At 42.4% G+C, this 15,235-nt stretch overlaps 1 protein-coding gene and 1 non-coding gene across 4 annotated transcripts in view; both read right to left on the bottom strand.

Moving 5' to 3' along the window:
• RBKS (ribokinase) overlaps nt 1-15,235 on the bottom strand; it is an 83,411-nt gene that overhangs the window by 53,331 nt on the left and 14,845 nt on the right. For all 3 annotated transcript variants that reach the window (XM_032845829.1, XM_032845830.1, XM_032845828.1), the window contains exons 2-4: nt 14,035-14,167; nt 3,034-3,097; nt 2,054-2,116 (exon numbers count right to left, since the gene is read on the bottom strand). In XM_032845829.1, coding sequence (XP_032701720.1) covers nt 2,054-2,116; nt 3,034-3,097; nt 14,035-14,167 — 260 coding nt within the window. The remainder of the gene's footprint in view (nt 1-2,053; nt 2,117-3,033; nt 3,098-14,034; nt 14,168-15,235) is intronic.
• Nucleotides 10,848-10,920, bottom strand: TRNAK-CUU. Its single transcript has one exon. It is a non-coding gene; the product is annotated as a tRNA-Lys (tRNA).

Here is a 15,235-nt window from a genome sequence, read left to right as displayed (position 1 = left end):
GCCTACTTGTGATCTCTGTCTGTCAAATAAATAAATAAAATCTTAAAAAAAATTTTTTTATTATGTTCAGTTAGCCAACATTCAGTACATCATTAGTTTTCGAGGAGGTGGTCAACGATTCATTAGTTGTGTATAACCCCAGTACACAGAAGATTTTAAAGACTGAGTACAAAAAAAAAGAAAGAAAGAAAAATAAGGAAGGCAAAATATCTCACTCGTTTTTAGGAATATTTTGATTACATGTTGAAAAGAATATTTTCGATATATCGGGTTAAGTGAGGATATTAAGATTAATTTTACCTATTTCTTTTGACTTTTTAAAATGCGGCTCATGGAAAATTTCAAATTATGTCTGTGGCTTGCATGATATTTCTTTTGGACGGCTCTGACCTAGAGGGACGAGTTGTAGCAGTCATTTCTTTTTTGTGCTCCAGGCTGCTCGTGCTGATCTTGTATAGACATGTCCTAAAATTACCTCTGAACACAGAACACATGCTAGCCTATCATCTTACCACAGATGTGTCTCTTGGCCACAAGGAGGACTTAATAAAGTGGGGATGGTTTAGCATAAACCCAATCTTGGTACTGGAAAAATTCAAAGTACCCACACACTGAAAGACAGCCTTCTCTTTCCTTTTCTCCTTCAGTGACCTCATTCTCTCTGCTAGAGTCAACTGGTGTTTCTGTGTTGCTGATTCCTGGATCTATGTTTCTGGCCCGGCTGAACCGAAGACAGTGTCCGATAGACATGGCCAGATGGCAAGACCATTCATGCCATCAATTTAACTTGTCAAAACTGAACTCCTTACTTTACCTTGCTGCTCATTCCTTCACTTAAGGGAGCTGATGGTCCCCTCTCTGGGTATTTGTGTTAGCTCTTCTAGGACAATCTATAGTCTCAAGGATATTACCATATACGATAAATAAATCAGACAAGTTCTAGCCTAACAGGCACTCAATACACAACATTAAACTACATCTTTGCATGGAAAGTGTAGTTTCTTGCAACATCGGTAAGGATGAAATGGAACTCAAAGATACCCCGAGAACACAAAAAAGGTTGAAGACGGGGAATGAACTGCTGTTGGCGGCAATGATTACTTAAAATGTAGCTTTAAGTAATGAACACAGACGGTCTATTGTTAGAGTGAAAAATTTAATCTGCTTTAAGTGGAATACATTTTTTTAATTGTTGTTATTGCCACTTTGGGATCGCGAGAGTAGAGCTAAAAATACTGTATCTTCTGTGAGAAACGATTGTATGAAACTATATTACAAATCAAAGACATATTCTGACAAATCATAATTCCACAAAATGCATGCTGACTGCCCACGATGCCCCAGGTTCTGTCTGAAGTGCCCCATGAAATGCTTGGTCCTTAATTCTGAATTAAAGAATTTCACACAGGTTTAAAAATTTTTTTAAAAATATTTAAAATAGTTGGCAGAAATGATGAAAAGTTTACTGGAGGGTAAAGGGAAGTTACTGTTTTTCAAGATGAATGTTTTAACTGTCGCAAGGCCCTGTGACAGACAGACATAGCTGTATATATAGACTTTTGAGGGTTGATTGCCGTTTAAAGAGCAGACAAAATTGAACACTAATGCTAACTTAGAAGTAATTAGTTGCTGCCATTTGCTCAGTAAATATTCTATAAATATGATTCATTAACTTCCTTGTGCACCTATCTACTTACATTTATTTACCTAGTATAAGTGAAATGACAGATGAATACTTAACTGCTTTTAGAGACAAATACCAATGCTGTATTCACAAGAAGGATAATGGGACGTTTCACCATATAAATATTATTCGGAGGCAACTGTAACACTTTCCGTGTATTGGATGGCCAATTTTATATTTAAATGATCAAGTTGGGAAGTACAAATAAAGGGAAATATGCATAGTTAGATGGGAAGGACCACACTTGAGGCCTTGGGGCGGTGGGTATGGTAAGAGACCCATAGGATTACGGTAAAAATCGATGCTCCTGCCCTAGTTCTGGACACGAACTGCTTCACGAAATGACACTTCAATATGCGAAACACGTACCTTCGTTATTGACAATTATAGACGCAGTTCCTGTAGCAGCATCTTGAGTCTGATATGCAAATTCTAAAAGAAAAAAGAAATTACAATCATGTACACACAGCCTGGCATGGATAATCTCTTTTAGCGATTTCAATGCACCACTCATCTTTGGAAAAACTTTTTAACCTTTAACCATCTGGAATGATAAAAGAAATAAGCAATTAGCGCTAATTTATACCCATCACCTATACAGTGAGGAAGACCGAAGCCTTTACGCTTAGTTGCACCTTTGCTCTACAGTACGAACAACCCCCCTTCCAATTCATCCACATTATTCATAGAGGATACATGTGCATTTTTCTAGACCATCACATTTCTTTTCTTCAGTGAAAGAAATGATAGACTTGAGAGATTAAAGGTCAAACCTATACAATGAACTCAGTTGCATTTCTTCATAAGCTTTGCATCTCATCAAGAATCATGGTCTGGAGTGTAAATGGCAATGTTGATCAGGCGGCCTTTCGCAGCAGCGAAATAGCCTTGAAATGGAGCCAAAGACCTGCATTCTACTCCTGCCTCTGGCTCCAACTGGCTGTGTGCTCTTGGACACGTTGAGAACCAATCTGGCCTTCAGTTTCTCTTTTGTGCAATGATGGCATCAGCTTCAGTGGTTTCAAAGATCATTTCCAGCCGTGACATTCAAGGACTTTTCTTAAAATATCTTTTGTGAACGCAGCACCTGTTTTCTCTTGTCACCTGCTTTTGGAAACATTTCTACAAGATGAAGGTTTGTAACCTCTTATCATTTTATTCCCATCTGGAGGAATATACATGAAAGAATTAACCAAACGACATTTAAGTAAGACAAGACAAGTCTGCGCATAAAAATTCTCTGGCCACCAGAGGAGGATCTAATAATTCTATTCTATATTCAACTCTACTTGTAGCCAGATCCCAGGGGAAAGTCATAAAAAGTAACTTTAAAAAAGATGCAATTTTACCTGTAGTAATATCGTTCTGTTTTAAGTTTTCTATATAATCATTGCCAAAAGAATCTTTGCCAACCTGTACCAAAAAAAAAAAAATGATGAATGTTAGATCTTTTACATTTAGTAAAATGCTACAATGTAGCTTTTAGAATACTTAGCATTTTAAAAGGGCATATCTGCACAGTACTTTATAAACATTAGCTAATTAATCTTCTTAATGTAAGATGCTAAACTTGATTTCAGCCCAAAGAATTGTTCCACTTACATCCTACCTAAAACGTGAAGCATTTAATGACTGTCACGAGTTCTAGAACTTTGCTCTCATTTTGATCTGTTCGTGTGGAAACTCCCACTAAGACAGAGCTGTCTACCATCAACAGTCTTCAATATTTATGGAGAATCTCAGTTGTTTGTACTTCACTATAAACGAGAGCATCTTTGTAATGACTTGCCTGGTGTTTTGGAATCTTCTTATCTGACACAGGATGGGGGCAGAGAAGAGGGAACTGAAAAAGCCCTCGATAACTTGGGTAACTGGGTATCATGGAAGTCTGTTGCTTTTGCCTCCTTGCCTGCATTCTGGTAATGATACTTCGGTTCTCTCCTGGGACACCCATTCCTCTTCCATTCATGGGCAAAGTGGTTAAGGTGCCACATCTGTAACAATCAGTAATCCCATGTTTGCCACATTGTTGCCACCCAGACTCCATAGTTTACCTTAGGGTTCACTCCGGTGTTGTACACTCTATGTGTTTTGACACACGCATAGACAGGTTATCCACCATCATTATTATTATCTTTTTAAAGACTTTATTTATTGACAGACAGAGATCCTAAGTAGGCTGAGAGGCAGGCAGAGAGGTGGGGGGAAGCAGGCTCCCCGCTGAGCAGAGAGCCCGATGTGGGGCTCGATCCCAGGACCCTGGGATCATGACCTGAGCTGAAGGCAATGGCTTACCCCCTGAGCCAGCCCCAGCAACCACGGATCTTTCTACTGTCTCCATAGTTTTATCTTTTCCAGAATGCCATATCATTGGAATCATACAATACGTAACCTTCTCAGACTGGCTTCTTTCACTTAGAAAATACATCGAAGTTTCCTCCATGTCTTTTTGCGGCTTAATCACTCATTTGTTTTTAGTGCTGAAAAATGTTCCGGGGTACGGGGTGGACTGTGGTTTATCCATCCACCCACTGAGGGACACCCTGAGTTGCTTCTAAATGTTGGTAATGAGAAATTAATGTGCTGGCTTTTGTGCAGATGCCCGATTTTATTTTTATTTTACTTTAATTTTAGTGTAGTTAATGTACAGTGTTATATTGGTTTTCCTCCTATTTTATTTTAAATTTTAACCAGCTGTCACCATTTAAGTATTAGTGGACTTCACAAAAACAAATTTCCAGGAGGTCCTGAAAATCCCGAGGTTCTAGTAATACTGGGCCCACATTCTTGCAAGGCCACCCCAGCTGGAACTGCCCCAAAGGTGAGCGCATGCTCTCCAGACCACAGCCCCCACCTGGCCTCCTGTAATTTATGTTACCTGCCTGGCACCTGTCGGCTTTGGGCTTGCCACTCCTGAACTACTATCTCTCTGTCCCGCAAGTGAGCACTTCAATGGATGATGTATCTGTCCGGGTCTCAGCCACTCCCAGTGTGCTCTGCTTTTCCGCAGAAAATCATTCCTTTCTGGATATATCAATAGAAAGAAACCTACAGGTTTACTTGCGTCAAGATCCTCAACGAGTGATGAGAAAACTTCCTGGTGAGATCCTGGATTGTCTAGATCAGGGGTTGGAAAATTTTCTTTTCTAAAGGGCCGGAGAGATAATAGTTTAGACATTTTGGGCCAGATCGTCTCTTTTGCAACGATTCAGCTCTGCTGTTGTTGTGTGAAGGCAGCCAAAGAAAATCTGTAGACAAATGGATGTGGCTGTGTACGAATAAAACTTTATAAAAATACATGGTAGGCAAGATTTGCCCCATGGGTGATAGCGTGCTGACCCTTGATTTAAATGCCACCTCTAAGAACTTCTTCCTCAAAGGACATTTTCCCGTGCTCCTTTCCTGGCAGAAATACGGATTAGGCAATAATCTGGAAAGATATATAATAATTTCTTTCTTTTTTTACAAAATATTTTATTTATTTATTTGACACAGAGAGAGATCACAAGTAGGCAGAGAGGCAGGCAGAGAGAGAGAGGGAAGCAGGCTCCCCACTGAGCAGAGAGCCTGATGCGGGGCTTGATCCCAGGACCCTGAGATCATGACCTGAGCCGAAGGCAGAGACTTAACCCTGAGCCTCCCAGGAGCCCCTATAATAATTTCTTATTAGCAGAATTTCTATCTCTACAATGAAGAGCGTCCACTAGAAAGCACTGCCATGGGGGAGAGTTCCCTGGTTGAAGGACGTCATCTATCAAAGGTTTTCTTCATGGAAGGCTGACCATCAACCAAAGCATCCCATTTCTTAGGTCAAAGATTCATACCAGAAACTACTTTTTTTTTCTCTCTTTTTTTAAAACATCATTTAGCTGTCTTCCATGGGCAATCAAGACACTATAGAGTTGGGAAGGCATCGTTATGAGAATGTTGTAGGGATTAAAGGAAGGCCATTCTTAGGCATGTGGGGCCTGGTACAGATTAGAGCGAAGAAACTTCTCCCCCCTTTCCTATCAGTTTAATACAGGAGAAATCAGTACCACCCACTCCCCCTGGGAAAAATCTGTTTAAGGTGAATTTCAAAGGCATGTTTGATAAATGGTGTGGTGATATAAATATTAGGAAGTGCAGGGATTAGGAAGATTGGTTGGAAGGGAGGAAAAAACCAAAAAGCATGCGGTTTTGCCCTCCAGAAACTGTCAGAGGGAAAATAAGACAGGGCAACTGTCCCGCCAAATGGAATACTGCCCCCATCCAAGGCGAAATTAGGAAGGGACGGCATGCTCACGGTAACTGCATTTTGCAGGCTTGCTGCAGTGGTATTTTATTTTTAATTTTTTGTGAGGCTTGAACTCACGACCCTGAGATCAAGACCCATGAGGTCAAGACCTGAACTGGGATCAAGAGTCAGATGCTTAACCAACTGGGCCCCCCAGGCACCCCATGCTGCAGTCCTGTTCCTCCTCCGGGAGTCCTCTGATGGGCTGTGCCCCCCTGGCACACTGATGGTTCCAGTTTTAGTCCAACAGTGACTTCCTGGCAAACCTGTCGGCTGACGTTCTAACTCTATGTGAGACTTGGAACAAACATACTTTGCCTTTGCCCTCTTGAATATTCCCATGACAGAAATAAAAATCTGGTAACTAAAAAATAATGGCAAAATAACACCACTGCGGAGGTTCAAGAGAAGGCAACCTCAGCTCCGTCAACTTGGCCTCAGGGACATGGTGACACATTCCCAAGTAAAAGAACTGATGAGAAGCCTCCGAACAGGAAGGCAATATTCACATTTCTGTTCTGTAAGTCAGAAGCCCCTTCCCGACCCCTGTGGTTTGGGGCAAGCCGCTCTAACGGCCTCTTGGTCTTAGTCTCCTTATCTGGAAAGTCACAGCAAGTTTGCTGCAGGGATGAAATAACACGCGTGAAGCAGCTTGACAACTGTGAAGGATTCAATAACGGCTTGGCACTATCAATGTCACGGCCATCGTCCCCATCCTCATCATCACCAGGGCAGTCCTGCTGCCACAAGGGCTGCTTCCCTTGCAGGGAGGGCACGGCTCCTGCTGCTTGGATTCAATCTTTTTTTCTTTTAATTTATTTATTTGACAGAGAGAGAGATCACAAGTAGGCAGAGAGGTAGGCAGAGAAGCAGGCTCCCTGTTGAGCAGAGAGCCCGATGCGGTGCTCGATCCCAGGACCCCGGGATCATGACCCGAGCCGAAAGCAGAGGCTCTAACCCACTGCGTGACCCAGGCGCCCCGGAGTCAATCTTTCTTATAAACTACATTCCTGCCTATCTGGTTCTCCCCGGTGCTTCCAATTCTTCCTGCTGCTCCCTATTTTCAAACCGAAGAGTACCTGGTCATGGAAGCAAGCATGTGGGTGCACTGAATTACTTTAAAAATAAGACTGTATTACTATTATTGTAATGAAAACATAACGTCTGCATTAATGGTGAAACTAATGCCGTTTAATGTAACCAGGTCTCCTGTTACTTCCGTGAGACTAACACAGCCAACCGTGAGCATGTCTGTGTCTCAGACATACCTATTTTTTATAGTGAAATGTAGGCAAAAAGCAGCAGAGATCTGAGGCCTCTTTTTTCTTTCTGCATTACAGAGTAGCACGGATGCTTTGGGCAACGTCATCCTAAAAGAATGCCCTTTTCCCTGTTTCCCCACCCTCAAACCTTTTACGCAATCATTTATTCTGCTGGATTGACTTTAAAAAAGGTCAAGAGGAGCGAACACCTTCCAAACCCCTTTAGCTGCTTCTGCCTCAAATGTAAGCCTCTTCCCCAGGAACTGGAAATTCATAACCAGAAATCAGAGGGGTGGGACCTAGGCTAAGGTGTCACGCATTGCCTCATTGAGAGCGGGCGAAAGTATCTTGAAAATCACAGTGAATGACACAAATGGAATGATCTGTAATGACTGTGAATGAAAATCACAGTGAAGAATTCTTGAATACTACCTCTGAAACTAATGATCTGGCTAACTGAATTAAAATTAAAAAAAAAAAAAGAAAAAAAGAAAATCACAGTGAATGATTTCAAACGGTCCTTGAAACAAAAAGGACTTGACATCGTAATTCCAGAGGAGAACCTCTTTAGGTATTTTTGGAGGCTTCTCTGTCTTCCCGGTCACATTTGCCTCTCAAATTGATAAGAGAACTTTAAGTGTAAGTATCTCGGCTGTAAAAGCAAAATAGTGCGACTGGGAGTCAGGAAACTTGGAACTGAATTTCAGTTCTGCCATTATCAGGCTAGTTAAAATTCTTTACGTTTTGGCGGCAAACTGTTCCACCTGAGCCAGATAGAGTGGGACTGGGGTGAGTTCTGTCCCGCAGGTAGGAAACCGGTAGTTCTCAGTCTTCACTGAGTGTTAGAGCTCCGGAGCAGCTTACATACATCCTGGTGCCCAGGTGACACCGCAGATCAATGAAAGCAGCCCCTGTGCAGGTGGGACCGCGGCTCACGCCCCCGGTGATGACAATGTATGCCTCCAGCTGAGGCCCACGGGCTTGCAGGATAAACGCTGGGAGAGTGTGGGTGAAGCTTTGTGTGAAAGAAACGAGGAGGGAGAGAGGTTCTGCCTGGCGTTACCTTGGGAAGTCAAGTAAGTGGGAACACATAGTGTGGCCGACAGAGTCTGCCTGGGGCAAGGGGCCCAATGGGGACCAACACGGGGATCAAGGGATCATAAAGCTACAAACATTGCCAAGCGTGTGTTTGTGGCAGGCGAGAATTCTACCACTGAGCCACCAATGCTAAGCGTGTGTTTGTGGACTCTGGTCTCATTTTCATGTCACCAGGCTTGCCTCCCCTTACTCTGTGGGCTTCTAACACTCGTATTTGGCAAAAATCATTGGATTTCTCTGTTCTACAGAGTGGTCAGCGGAAAGGCGCTATTAACTTGATGTTACCAAGTATTCCTACTAGATATCACTAAATAGTTAATTGCATACCACCTTATATTGTTTGCCTAAACAATCATCCTAGAAGTCTAGCCTTCCTAAAACCTTATAGAAGACTCTAGCTTGGCCTGTATTATTATTCCTTAAGCCCCGAGCATGAAATGTGTTCTGTACATATCTGGTCATCTTAGTTGCCCGTCTGTTCATTTCTCTTGGCCCATCTTATCATTTTTAAAAGATTTTAATTATTTGGCAGAGAGAGAGTGATCACAAGTAGGCAGAGAGGCAGGCAGAGGGGTGGGGGAAGCAGGCTCCCCGCTGAGCAGAGAGCCCGATGTGGGACTCGATCCCAGGACCCTGAGATCATGACCTGAGCCAAAGGCAGAGGCTTAACCCACTGAGCCATCCAGGTGCCCCTAATCTTATCATTCTTAAAAGGACATGATTACAGGCACTCAGATTGTCCTAGCTGTGGCTGCTAAAAGGTCCTACACAAGGTTTTGCTCCTAATAGATCCCTGGAAGGCATTCCTATACTCTTCCAGTAGCAACAGGGAAATATTTTGGGCAGAAGGATTCTGGGAAAAGCATACAGAATGAGGTAGCCTGGGTAAGCCTGTTCTAGGTGAAAGAAGCCAGGTCATCGGCAGTTATGAACAACCACTTGCACTTAAGCCAAGGCAACTTCTACAACCCCAGGCTCAGCTCTTCCCGGAGGCTTGTAGAGTCGTGCAGTTGACTAGAACTTTCTGCAATGCTGAAATGCCCTCTCTCTCTGTGCTACCCCAAACAGGCACTTGAAATGTAGCCAGTATGACAGAACAACTCAATTTAAAATTTTATTTTAATTACATTTAAATCCAGCCAAATGTGGCTAGTGGCTGCCATCTTGGCTAATGCAGCTATAGAGAGATGTAAGTTAGAATCATGGAAAACAGCAGGTCAGGTCAGGAGTAAGACCTTTTCCTCCAGCTAAGGGTCCTGAGCTATTTCCTTCACTTTTACCACAGAGAAGGCTCTCTGCATTGAGGGAGAGCCCGTCAGTGGCTTCCACAGTCCAGAACTGTGATCTAGTGCTGAGGAAGGTGACTGCAGTTAGCGCTACCATATAGTGAATGTCTACATTTCAAAATGGTTGCGGAATGGGCTGCTTGGAATCCTTGAAGAGTAGAAAAATAGTAGAAATTCTAGGGATTCCATCTGTTGACATATAGCTGAGGTAAATAAAACCTAGAGGACTAAGATATCTTACCCAAGGTCACATGAAGTTGAATATTTCTGCTAACAAAAGTTATCACTTATAATAAAACAGGTTACCAGTTATTAGTTCTCAAAGTTAGAATGCACAGAAATATAATCAACACTAAAACCAAGCTGAGTGCAACTTAATATTTGTGATTCAGGACAGAAGAATACAAAAAATTCCCGTTGTTCAAGCTAGCTGGTGGTTTAAATCCTATCTAAATGGGGATAATGGCCTTTAACATACAAAATTAATGTCACAGTCCCCATTTATGAGTTCCGCTTATCTAACAGGGGAGGTGGGGAGAATGTAAGAGCTGGTTGGTGGTAATCCAATTTTCTTCCAATCTTCCCATATGAGACCCATACTGTTTATTTGCTTAGGGTCCTAGGGTACCCCGTATTTGGACACACGGCCAGGCATTCCAATCAATAGAGCCATTAGTTTTAGCCAGTTGTCCTTCAGCCAAGTTCAGGAAAGGACAAATTTCACTTCATTAATATATAACATGGAAAGCGCTGGTGACTACTTTTGATCTTGGAAAACTAAATCTTAATGCATGAGCAGCTGACGGTCCCACAGTAATCTAACAGACAATCTAACTTCTTTGGTTAAGATGATGAGTACTCTAATACAGTCCATCTGTAGTGAAGGCTGTTTTTCTTTTTTTTCTTCTTTCATTTTCAATCTACTGTGGACTAATAGTTCTGTAAAATGTAACAACACTGAAATAAAAACAGAAAAAAGAGTCCTACAAAATACCAGGCTTAATTTATTATTACTATTACATTCATCAGCTATCAACATTATTCTGTCAAATGCTGTAACTGTTGCTAATTGCTTACTCATAATTCCTGTACTGTCCAGACCAGTGACCGTTTGCAGTCTGGCCCGAGGATCAGACTTTGGGCAGCGTCACTCTAGTATCTACCCATTCTGCAAGGAAAACACACAGGTGCTTGTACTACAGAGGTGGATTTTTTTTTTTTTCTTTTTAAAGGAAGCTCTATGCCTAGTGTGGGGCTTGAACTCACGACCCCAAGATCAAGAGTCACGTGCTCTACCGACTGAGCCAGCCAGGCACTCCTAGAGAGTGTTATGTTCGAGGAAAGTAAGATCAGCTAATTGGTTGAGGGTCTCCCCACTTGGCTCATTTCAGATCTGGGTCATTTCGGGCCATGCCTGTTCAGAGCTTCTTCCCACCACATAAGAAGCAGGGTCTTTGGGCTGAGACTGGGCCACTGCATCTTGAGCTCTTTTTTTTCTACCCTGGCCCTCCTGAGCAGCCCGTTTCAGATATCAAGAACTAACATTTAGTTTGAATGGAATGATGGAGGAGGAAATACTTAAGAAAATCAGGTGAAGTCCTATGAAAGGTAGCCTCACAGACTCTTTGTCCTGCCAAGAAGACTTTCATTTTCTTTGATCTCTGTCTGGATTTGTAATCTGAAAATATTACTTCCAATTCTCCTTGGACTGTGGCCTTGAGCCTGGTGAGTACTGACTATACCACTCTTTAATGACTTGAAGTGTTTCATGATTACATGTTTCCCTTGATGCACATTGATGGGCTCCTGCTTAACAGTCCTTGTCTTTATATCTTGGCAGATAAGTCCCTTGAGCACGATATAAGCTGTTTGGCATGTGGCATCAAATGGTCTTACTTCCCCTGAGCTTGGATTTTGGTTTGTTGTAGGGGGTTGTAGATTAAGTTAATGTGGCCAAGAAAACCGCAGGAAATTTTCTACCTGTTTTGCTTTTACTCCGTCTGTTCATTTTTATCTTGAGTAATTTCACGATTTTGGTTTCTACTTGGAATTTGCCATCTTAAAAAAAAACTGCTATCCAGCAGTTTGGCTACTTTGCTTAATGAGAGTATACTTCACCATAGAAAAATATTGTGATGGATGGATAACAATAGCTTCTATTATAAAAAAGATACTTTTCTTTTGAAGAAGTCTAAGAATATTATGCAATTTGTTTAGGCTTAAAGAAATCTGTCTAAAGATTCCAGGTTGTCTAAGCAAAGTCACCCCACGTGGGTTTTGGCTGAAGCCAAGTTTTCTCATCCTCTCTGTACGGACACCCACACTAAAGCCGACTGCGGGGCGTTAATGGCCACTGGCTGCCTCGGGGCATCGCGGGTATGAACAGCTTGCCCAGCTGTACAGGTGCTACCCTAAACTGTCATACACAGACCAGAATAAAACAAACAGGACCGCTGCTTTATCAAACTCCTGACTCTACCATTTCCCCAAATACAGCCCTCTGCTGTCTATTCCTCTCACATCCACTCCTGATGGTTGCATGATTCACTTCCCAAGTTCAGTTCCACAACTCAAATATTTTCTATTTTGCGTTTCTCTTTGCCTCAAATTCAACAGACCCAAAATAACACCAATCTCAATCTTCGAGTTGGATGAAATCCCAGGGGACATCCAATTTTGACTTTCATGGCTACATGAATAGCATTTATGAAGCTTCCAAGAGGGGTTCTCTAATCTCTCCTGTTACAGCTCCAGCTCGAGGGAACTCCTCTCTTCCCAGAGCAGCCATTTTTGGTACTTCGCTTCCAATACCAATTCTCTGTCCATGTTTTCCCAGCCGGCAAATATCCTCCTCTTTCCAGTTCCTAAGCCCTGTTAAGTCCGCACCATCCGATGAGACCCCAGACCCTTCATTTCTAATCAAGCATAGGATTGTCAGGCCTACGGCTCCCTCGCCAAGCCCCACAGTTCCTAGCATGCACTAGGTCATCAGTAATTAATGGCTGATTAGTTGACATTTAAAATCAAGAGTTCAACCTTAGAAGATGCGCGTTTCTTACTTTGAACCTTGTGCTTCGTGGGATGTTTTTGACCTAAGAGCTAGATGCGAATTTCATCAGGTTAATCATAAATTAGAAATAAAACTACAGTTGATTAGCAGATGAAATGATAATTGTATAGTTTGTACATCATTGAAAGACTCCCGTGGAGAGAAGAGTGCTGTAGGCGATGGGAAATGACATTGCAGAGAAATATTGGTGAAACTGACCCAGCTCACAGGAGCGAGCTCATTCTTTGAAATTTCTCAGATTCTTCTTATCCTTTCCTGTGCAGACTGAGTCTAGCTTTCCTAAAATGAACTTTCGTGTTCTACCAGTAATGCTAGCATCTTAAAATTTCATTAAACACACAAAACGCTGAACCTTTGGTAGCCAATTTTATTTTCAAATGATTTCAGTCAGATGGCTAGCAAGAAGGACAACTGTATTTTACATACCATTTCCTTATATACCTGAAAACAGAACTATGCTTAAGGATTAGTTATGGGTAGTTCATTAAGGCCCAGATTCCTTTCTGATCCAAGAGCTAGCATTAGAAGAAATAGCTTAGAGATGAGTGAATCACCACTTATTAGACCAAGTTTCCAAAAGCCGTGCTGTAGCAAAAATTGCTAAAAACAGGATGACTTCTGCTGTTTAGAAGCTGGACTATAGAAAGCCCGTGGGGTAGGCAAATTCCTCTCCCTTCTCACCTTTCACTTAGAAGCGCAGTAAGTTAAAGGAATATAGCATTACGCTACTTCCCGGAGGATTCAGTGAGGGAGAAATGAATATGAAGGATAAGGAAAAGGACTCTCTCCTATTTCAATCTGTAACAACACAAAACAGATACTCAAGCATGTGCATGCACAAGCATGTTCATGGCAGTACCGTTCGCAACAGCCAGAAGGTGGAAACCAACCGCTCAGGTGTCCATCAACAGACAAGTGGGTAGACAGATTATGGGCTGTACAATGGGACATTATTCTGCCAGAAAAGGAATAAAATAGATCCATGCTATAAGGCAGATGAACCTGGAGAACATTCTGCTAAGTGAAAGAAGCCAGACACAAAATGCCATGTATCCTTCCTATCCCATTTAGAGGAAATATCCAGAATAGATCAGTCCACAGAGACGGAATGCAGACTGGTGGATGCCAGGGGCAGGAGGTGGGATGGGGGCGTGGGGGGAGACTGCTTCACGATAAGGGGTTTTACTTCGGAATCCTAGGAATGTTCTGGAACTAAGAGAATGGTGGTTGTCCAACACTGTGAATGTACTAAATGCCACTGAATTGTTCCCTTTAAAATCGTTAAAAAATAAAAAACAATCAAGTCTTAAAACCAGACCCTTGCCTCTAGAATTCTCTCCACCATGTTTTACACTTACCTTGCATACCATGGATGTCTTTGCTCCAAGCCTGGCAGCTTGGACACACTGGTTGGCACCTTTCCCTCCGAAGCCAATAAAAAACTTATGTCCATGGATGGTTTCTCCAGTTTTGGGCAAACGAGAAGTAAGACAGCTATAATTTAAAAAGAGAAGGAAAAAAAAAGGCACATCCATTTAAGTTCTTCAGAAGAGAGAGGGAAGGTTCTCTGATGGGAGTCTAGTTCTAGCAATCAGAAATGCAAGCAGAAGCAGAGTAGATCACTTTTTCCTTTAAGATAGCATGTGGCAGTTGGCATCATGACCCAGAATGCATCTGCTGACAGGATGTCTTTCTGTCCGTCCCCCCACCCCCCATTCCGCATGGTCCCACAGCCGCGCTACTGGAGATCCACTTCAGATGACAGTTTCTAGTGCCTACTGCATCAGGGGTACTCATGGGTGCCTCTGTTTTCCATCCTGGGGAGCTCTTACAGGGAAGTCCCTTCTGATTCTCACTTCCCAGCACCCAGCACAGACCTTTATTCACAGTGGGATAAGTTAATGTGTGTTTCTGTACAGGTTTATCTGGTCACTTTAACAAGAAGCAGGAAGCCTACCAGGGTTCTGGTAAGCATGCTCAGGACCTAAGGAGAAGAGGGAAGTTGCAATTCTAGGCACTCAGGAATCTCCTCTGTTTCCTGGCAGGTGGGGCGGGAGTGGGTTATGACTTCGATGGCACGATCAAGTCGTAGTCCCAGTCCATCCTGTATCCCACCCATTTCAGGTACTAACTCAAAAAAAGCATCTAAGCATCTATTCTTAAAAAATGGAGTCTAGAGAGCTAAGTTTAGTTGAAAATTTTTATTACAGAAAATTTCAAACCTATAAAACTAGAGAAAACAGTATACTGACTTCCCTAGCCCCAAGCACTCATCCCCCAGATTCAACCACTGTCAACTCCTAGCCAACCCAGCTTCAGTCTCTACTTTCATGGACTCCTCCAAGAGCGAAGGAGTTTTACTCACCTGTTACTCCCTGGTGAGGGTAGTAGCAGAGGAGACAAAAAGTCAGAGTGAAAGGTTTTCTCCAGGGTATGATTTTCATAACATTAAAGTGGAAGATGTGAAGAAACAACATCTTTGAGGGACAGAAGATGTGAAAATGGAGAGAGTCCTGTGTGTAAGGGTAAGTGAGGAAGATGGGCTTGAGTAGCATGAGG

This window comes from Lontra canadensis, unplaced genomic scaffold (genome assembly GCF_010015895.1).
Source record: "Lontra canadensis isolate GAN:19392208 unplaced genomic scaffold, GSC_riverotter_1.0 scaffold170, whole genome shotgun sequence".
Taxonomy (NCBI): domain Eukaryota; kingdom Metazoa; phylum Chordata; class Mammalia; order Carnivora; family Mustelidae; genus Lontra; species Lontra canadensis.
The sequence above is the reverse complement of the archived record's forward strand: the minus strand, read 5'-3'. Positions and strand labels throughout refer to the sequence as shown.